This window comes from Fukomys damarensis, unplaced genomic scaffold, assembly GCF_012274545.1.
Source record: "Fukomys damarensis isolate Sample0158 unplaced genomic scaffold, DMR_v1.0_HiC HiC_scaffold_36, whole genome shotgun sequence".
Taxonomy (NCBI): domain Eukaryota; kingdom Metazoa; phylum Chordata; class Mammalia; order Rodentia; family Bathyergidae; genus Fukomys; species Fukomys damarensis.
In genome coordinates, this window is record NW_022900948.1 from 44,602,189 (window position 1) to 44,609,438 (window position 7,250).

Genomic DNA, 7,250 nt, shown 5'->3' on the forward strand with positions numbered 1-7,250 from the left:
CATATTGGAAATCCAAAGCAAGTAAAACACAAACCACTAAATATTTAGGCCATGGTCCAGAGGGAAGCGGGGGGCGCATGGACGGAGGGTGGGCGCGAGGGAGAGGGTGAGTCTGGCGACAGAGGAGGAGCTCATGCGATGTCCACAGCCAACTACAGCTCCGTTAGTCACTCTACACCCACGCTAAGCCACAGGGCCGGGGTCTCCACCTTGGGCGCTAACAGAGCGGATGGGAGAAGGGAAGGCCGAAGCCGCCGAGGCAGTCTCCGTGAAGCCTGCAGCCACCGCGAGGTTAGAGCCCGGTGTCCCCCGGTGTCCCCAGGTGTCCCCGATCCTACGCTTGTCTGGGGGGGGGGCTGGCATGCACTGCGCACGCGAGCGAGCTCCGAACCCCGCGGTCAGCCGAGGCTGATGGGCGCGGTGCCCTCTCCCCGCCGGGAGGCCCGTCTGTTAGTGGGTGGCAGGGGCACCGAGCATGGCCCCAGGCAGCGACGCTCGCCCGCCAGGCCTGGCACCTCGAGGCTCAGACCACCCGGAGCCCGCGCCCGCGCCCGATCCGAACCATCAGTACCTTGTTCTTCTTGATGAACGGCCACAGCTTCCCTTTGGATTTGCTGCCGAACCTGGGCTCGGCCTTGCCGTCCGCCCGGGGCGCCGACAGGCTGCTGTTGGACACGGCGCGCCTCATGGGCTGCGTGTAGTCCTCAAACTCGACGTCACCGGGAGGCTCGAAGCCGGACTTGTACGCCTCTATCACCAGCTGTGAATCCTGCAACGACGCCCACAGACCCAGGCCGTTCAGCGGGTCGGTGCTTTTGCTTTTGTTGCTTCGTGGTACTGGGGATTCAACTCGGGGGGTGCTGAGCTGGAACCTCCCCTCCTTTTGGTCTTAGCTTTGAGACACGCTGAAACGCCCAGGCCGGCCTCAGACTTGCAGCCCTCCTACCTCAGCCTCCCAAGTACCTGGGGTTACAGAAGTGCACCGGCACCACCCTATCTACGCAAACGCTCTCTGCACTCGACTACGGCGACCTCATACAGATGCTGTTCTAAAATTATACTGATCGATTTTTCTCTAGCAACATGTTTATCACTACAATGAATGAATATAATTCAGAAAGGTCTGTCTCTAGTTGAGATTTGAAGGTATTTTCTTTTTCTTTTTAATGTATTTAGTTTTCTGGTACAGGGGATTGAACTCAGGATCTTTGCTTGTCAGGCAGGTGGTGTAACCACTGAGCTAAATCCCCGGCCCTTGAAGGTATTTTCAATAGCCATTTTTCTACTTTTGGAGAAACAAATATTTATTTAAAAACCTAGTTTGGCTGGGCATGGTGATGTATACCTGTGATCCCAGCACTCGGGAGACGGAGGCAAGAAGATTGCCACAAGTTCCAGGCCAACCTGAACTACACAGTGAGACTGTCTCAAAAAACCCAAAACAACAATGAAAGCCAAAAACCTAGTTTGTTAAATGCAGGTTGAAAAAAAAAAAAAAAATCAAGCGACCCTAACTAGGCAGTTCCTGTAAAATTTATCATAGTATACATTATCTGGCTTCCACTAAAAGTTTTTCGTATTGTTTTATTTGAGACACAGTCATGCTATATAGCCCAGGCTGGCCTGGAGCTCACGGGGATCCTCCTGCCTCAGCCTCCAGCATGCACCACCACACCCGGCACTGGCTTATTTCCAAGGGTCCCTCGGTCTCCATGTGAAGATTGTGCAGCACAGGGGCCGAGTTCGCGGCTTGTGATGACCCAGGCTGCCCCTCGGGATCCCAGAGCTGGACCGGGGAGCGGGTAGGGTGCTCTGAAGGCGGAGGCAGAGGGGCTGGCTCTCCACTGAGGTGGCTGTGAGGAAAGAGGCAGCGAGGACAATGCAGGAGTCTGTGGGGGGAACGTGTGCCAGGAAGGTGAGGCCTGTGGAGGAGCAGGTGGCCAGGAGAGGGGCTCCCCAGGGACTTCTGGTCTGCACCCCTGTGGGTGGGAATCTGCAGACCACTGACCCCCAAGGCGGGGATGGCCCCACACACAGGACAGGCAGGCGTAGAGGCCCGTGGCTGGGGATGCCACCTCGAGGCCATCACCGGGCGGGGAGGTGGGGGCTTTGACTGTGAGCGTGAGATCACGACCCAAGCCGGGCCTGGGCGCACGCCTGTCACCCGGCACTCGGGAGGCTGAGGCAGGAGGGTCGCTGCCAGTTCGAGGCCAGCCTGGGCTCCATAGTGAGATCAAGGCCAGCCCACCTCTCACATAAGGACACAAACACCCACGCACGCCTGTGACCCCAGCAGGCAACGCCCTCCCACAAGGGCACTCGGGAGGCGACACGGGCCCGCGGCCACTCACGCGCTTCTGGTCGATGGCCTGGGCCGCGGCGGCGATGCCGTCCAAGCACTTCCCGATGATGGGGATCACCCGCCGGTCCACCTCGGCGTAGGTCCGCAGGCTCTCGCCCAGCTTCACAACGCGCCGCTCCTCCATCTCCTGGATTTTCTGCCACCCCAGAGTCGTGTAAGATAAGCTGGGCCACAGCTCCTTAAGGCAGGGGTCTTGGGGACACTGTAACGCCCAGGGATCCCGGGTGCCATCCCCGCAACTCTGCTGTTGCTCCTGTGCCTCTGCACCGACAGCTGGGCCGTGCACAGCTCCCAGCATGGGGCCCAGCGTCGGCCATGTGCAGTTTGTCTTTGGCTTCTTTGAGACAGGGTCTCACTATGCAGCCCAGGCTGATCTCGAACTCACAGCGATCCTCCTGCCTCAGCCTCCCGAGTGCTGGGATGACAGGCGTGCGCCACCACGCCCGGCTCTATCTCTCTCTTCTCTGTCTCTCTATCTCTCTCTCTCTCTCTGTGCTGGGGACCAAGCCCCAGGCCTTGACCACACTAGGCAAGCGCTCTACCACTCAGTCCCGCCCCCGGCCCCCTCATGGCATTTTTGACAAACTAAAGTAGCCAAAAGAAAACAATGCAGATGAAAGAACAGCCATTTGTTCAAAGCCTACAGCTGTATGAATGCTGCTTTGTCTCCTAAAGGGAAGCTGACATTTGTGTGGCCAGAACAGCCCTTTTAGCAAAGAGAACAGAAATCTAAGAGTCACAGTTCTAAGGCTGGAGAAGAAAAAGCCCAAAGTTGCAGGTGTGAACCAAGGAGGTCTGCCGTGGCCGTTTCCCGAGCAGTGCTGGGGGGGGGGGGCGTCTCCTCTCACGGAGGCCTGGGGGCTCTTGACATGTGCGGGCGGAGGGCGGCGGGGAGGCCCACCTGGAAGATGCTGGGGATGTGGGTGCGGTAGTACTCGCGCTGCTCCAGGTTGAACTTCTGCAGGATGGAGGAGTAGTCGGCTCTGCTGTCCTCGGCCATCTGCTGTCGGATCTGAGCTTGCTGCCGCGCCTAGGGCAGAACAGGAACAGAAGTCTCGGGCAGCGCCCCGCCCCATGCTGCACGAGCAGGTGGGGCCAGGGCCATCTACCCACCCACTCAGCCAGAGGCTACACCGGAAGTCACAGCGATCCTCCTGCCTCAGCCTCCCAAGTGCTGGGATGGCAGGCGTGCGCCACCATGTGAGGCCGCAGGTGATGTATTTTTAAAAATGTCTTGGCTGAGCATGACAGCGCACGCCTGCCATCCCAGCACTCAGGAGGCGGAGGCTGGAATTTTTAAAAGTCTTGGCTGAGCATGACAGCGCCCGCCTGCCATCCCAGCACTCAGGAGGCGGAGGCTGGAGGGTCACTCAGACTCTGAGGCCAGCCTGGGCTCCATAGCGAGACTCTGTCTCAAGAAAACCAAAAACAGAAAAAGTCTTGAATTTTCTTTAGGGAAGGAATGTGTGTCCTCGTTTGTCACAAACCCACTGCTGTCTCAACGTGCCCGCATTCCTTCCAGTCTGCTCACAGGACAGCTCACGCCTGTGTGTTCCCTGGCCCTTGCTCGTGTGTGTGTGTGTGTGTGTGTGTGTGTGTGCGCGCGCGTGCGTTGTAAGATGCAAGAGAGAATCCATACATTTTTTTTCCTTTTTTTTTGGTACCGGGGATTGAACTCAGGTCCTTGTGTTTGCAAAGCAGGCGGCGGAACCACTGAGCTAAATCCTCAGCCTGAGAATCCGTACGTTTTAAAATCCAATTTCCAAGGAGTCCATGAACTACCAAGGCAGGAACTGTTCCCAGGGACCTTTTCAACATCACCCAGTGACACTGGCCTGGCCCGAGGTCTCAGCACACAGCCCGCCCAGCCAAGGACAGGCCCGGCCCAGATGGCTGACAAACCCTGCACCGCACCAAAGCCACCTCGGGAGCGGGCTGCACTCCACACCCCCGTGAGGAGGCCTGTTCTGGTCTCCCTGAGCCAGCCTACAGAAACCAGGGACCTGATGGGGAAAACCACAAGCTGGGCATGGTGGCGCACGCCTGTAATCCCAGGACTCAGGAGGCTGAGGCAGGAGGGTCACCCTGAGTTTGAGGCCAGCCAGTGCTAAACAGTGAGACCCTGTCTTAAAAAAACAACAAAAAAGAATGCAAAAAACTGCACAGCAAGCCTGTACCAACGAAGCGGATATGCCAGGCCCCAGCCGTGCGTCCCCTCTGCCTGCTGACAGGTGACATCCAGCACAGGCATTTTTGTCATCTGGACGCTCTGCGTGGCTCCTGGCCGGTGTGACTGGAAGGTCTGGCCAGCCTCACTTCCCCGTCTTCGTCCCAATTCACACAACACTGCCGAACACAGGTGGCGACATCCTGTTCCCATGCGGAGCTGAGACCTGCGTCTCCCGCAGTGTCTCCCTGCCTCGAGCTTGCTGACCCCCCAATGCGCCTGCGAATCCTGACCCACGCTCGCAAGGCCACAGTGCCAGGCGGAAGCCGCCCACGGTGGCGCCATGCGTGTCCCCCGCGGTGCCAACGCTAGCGCTGAGCTCTGGCTGCCGCCCGCCTGTCATCACTATCACCTAGGGACAGGAAGAGAAAAACCCCGGGGATCCCCGCAGACCACCCGTGCCGGAGGGGACCTTCTCCTCTTCCGTCTCCTCTGAAAGTAATGAGACAAAGTCCCCAGATTTACACTGTTCAAGCAGCCTCCTTTACTGTTTTGTGTAGAAGTTTTATATTGTGTCACACAGACTGTCTTAACATACACAGAAGTGCAGAAGAAGAACTTCTCCCTTCTTCCTGAACATCGCAGTAGGGCCCGTGTTTGCTAATCCGTCAGAAAGTTAAAACAAATGTCCCCTTCTGATTTCTGAACAGCTAATTCTAGACACTAACTTCTCAATGTTTTGCTTTGGTTTTTAGTCTAGGCTGGCTGTGAACTCCTGATTCTCCTGCTTCAGCCTCCCAAGTGCGAGGGTTATGGCTGGTTTGGGTTTGTTTTTGTTTTTGTTTTTGTTTTTTGTACCAGGGATCAAACTCAGGTCCTTGTGCTTAGGAGGCAGGCGGTGGAACCACTGAGCCAAATCCCCAACCCACAGCTTGGGCTTTTGAATTTTGTCTTACTGATCTGGTACGAACATGAATAGTTCCAGTGCCTTTCAACTCATTCCTGAATTTCTTCTCTGCGGTTCCAGGTGGTAATTAATTTTAACGCCCTCAGACTGGATAAAGACTAGAGCTCATAAATTACCTGCGCTCGCAACAAAGCTGTGACCTACACGTTGTACCCCGACACCATCTAGCAGTTCTGCTCAGCACCCGCCACGGGGCCAGCTCATCCAAAGAGCAAACACCTGACAGTGACGTCTCAAAGTCCTGACCAGCCGAGCATGGTGGCGCATGCCTGTCATCCTAGCACTCGGGAGGCTGAGGCAGGAAGATCGCTGTGAGTTCGAGACCAGCCTGGGCTCCACAGTGAGTTCCAGGTCAGTCTCAACTACACAGTGAGACCCTGTCTCAAAACAAACAAACAAACAAAAAAGCCCTGGCTGGCTTTTTCTATATGCAGTACACCTGCACTTCTTACAGACCCTTCTTGCTGGAAATGTTCTCCACTGCCTGATTACCTTCAAGAATTATACAGCTGAAGAAATGAGAACCAAGACCTGTCACGTACAGGTACAAATTCCCAAGGATGAATTAACTGTACTGTATACTTAAAAAGTACCAATGAACTCCATTAAAAAAAAAAAAAAAGAATTGCACAGCTGACCCTTCCTTGCCAGGTGCTACTGACAGGTTCCCTAGGTCATTAGCAGCGAGACGCCGAGGCGCTGAACGTGAAGGGTCCTGAACCGGTTTAAAAGAGTTGCGACACCACAGCGGAACCGCATCACGTTTCTCTTCTGCTGTCCTGCTTCTCCCTGTGACCCGCGGACTCGGCTCGTGGTCTTTCACTTCTGGGTGGCTGGAGCACCAGAAACGGGACTGATCTGCTACCGGAAGAGCTCAGGAGTTTCACAAGGGAACACAGAGTCCTAGCAGTTATTTCTTGACATCTGGACCCTAGACCACTGGTTGTTCTACAAAAACACAACGACCCCGTTCTCCGCCTTCAATAACAACGGAAAAGAGCAAGCTGCGCCCTGTGCTTTGCCCGGGCGGTGACGGGGAGCAAACGGCCTTGGTGACGGGTGCTGCTCCCCACCCTCCTCCACGCACAGGCGCGGCCCACAGCGCACTCAATACCGAGTTAGAGCTGTTTCTCCCTAGGATGACAGTTTCCCAACACGTACATGGAACTGTGTGGTTTTCTCCTTGTCTAAACTTTGTCAAGGTTCCCACAACCCTGAGGAGAACTTTGTAAGGTCCTTGGAAGGAAATCTTCAGGTTACAAAATACATGTGAACATTAAAGCTTCAAGACCGACCCAATAAACTGAAAAACCACAGGCTTTCTTTTCTTTTTGGGTTTTTCCAAACAGGGTCTCACTATGTACTTCAGGCTGGACGTGAACTTGAGGCCACCCTCCTGCCTCAGCCTCCCCAGCGCTGACATTACATCCACGCACCTCCACGCCTGTCTATCTATCTGCTCCCTTAGAGCACTGAGCCTAATGACTCTGGAGGTCAGGGAGGCACACAATTACATATTCACACTCCTGGTTATCTCCTCTATATAGAAGACGCAGTTAGACGAGAGCTCTAAAAACCACTATGGACAGGCATGGTGGCGCAAGCCTGTGATCCCAGCACTCGGGAGGCTGAGGCAGGAGGATCGCCGTGAGCTCGAGACCAGCCTGGGATACATAGCGAGTTCCAGGTCAGTCTCAACTACACAGTGAGACCCTGTAGCAAAAAAAAAAAAAAAAAAAAAAAAAGGTTTTAAA

General features: G+C 55.4%; 1 protein-coding gene across 1 annotated transcript in view; it reads right to left on the reverse strand.

Annotated features, from left to right (window-relative positions):
- Positions 1–7,250, reverse strand: part of Fnbp1 (formin binding protein 1) — a 76,925-nt gene that overhangs the window by 12,942 nt on the left and 56,733 nt on the right. The window contains exons 8-10 of the mRNA XM_019207887.2: positions 3,264–3,392; positions 2,352–2,498; positions 572–769 (exon numbers count right to left, since the gene is read on the reverse strand). Coding sequence (XP_019063432.1) covers positions 572–769; positions 2,352–2,498; positions 3,264–3,392 — 474 coding nt within the window. The remainder of the gene's footprint in view (positions 1–571; positions 770–2,351; positions 2,499–3,263; positions 3,393–7,250) is intronic.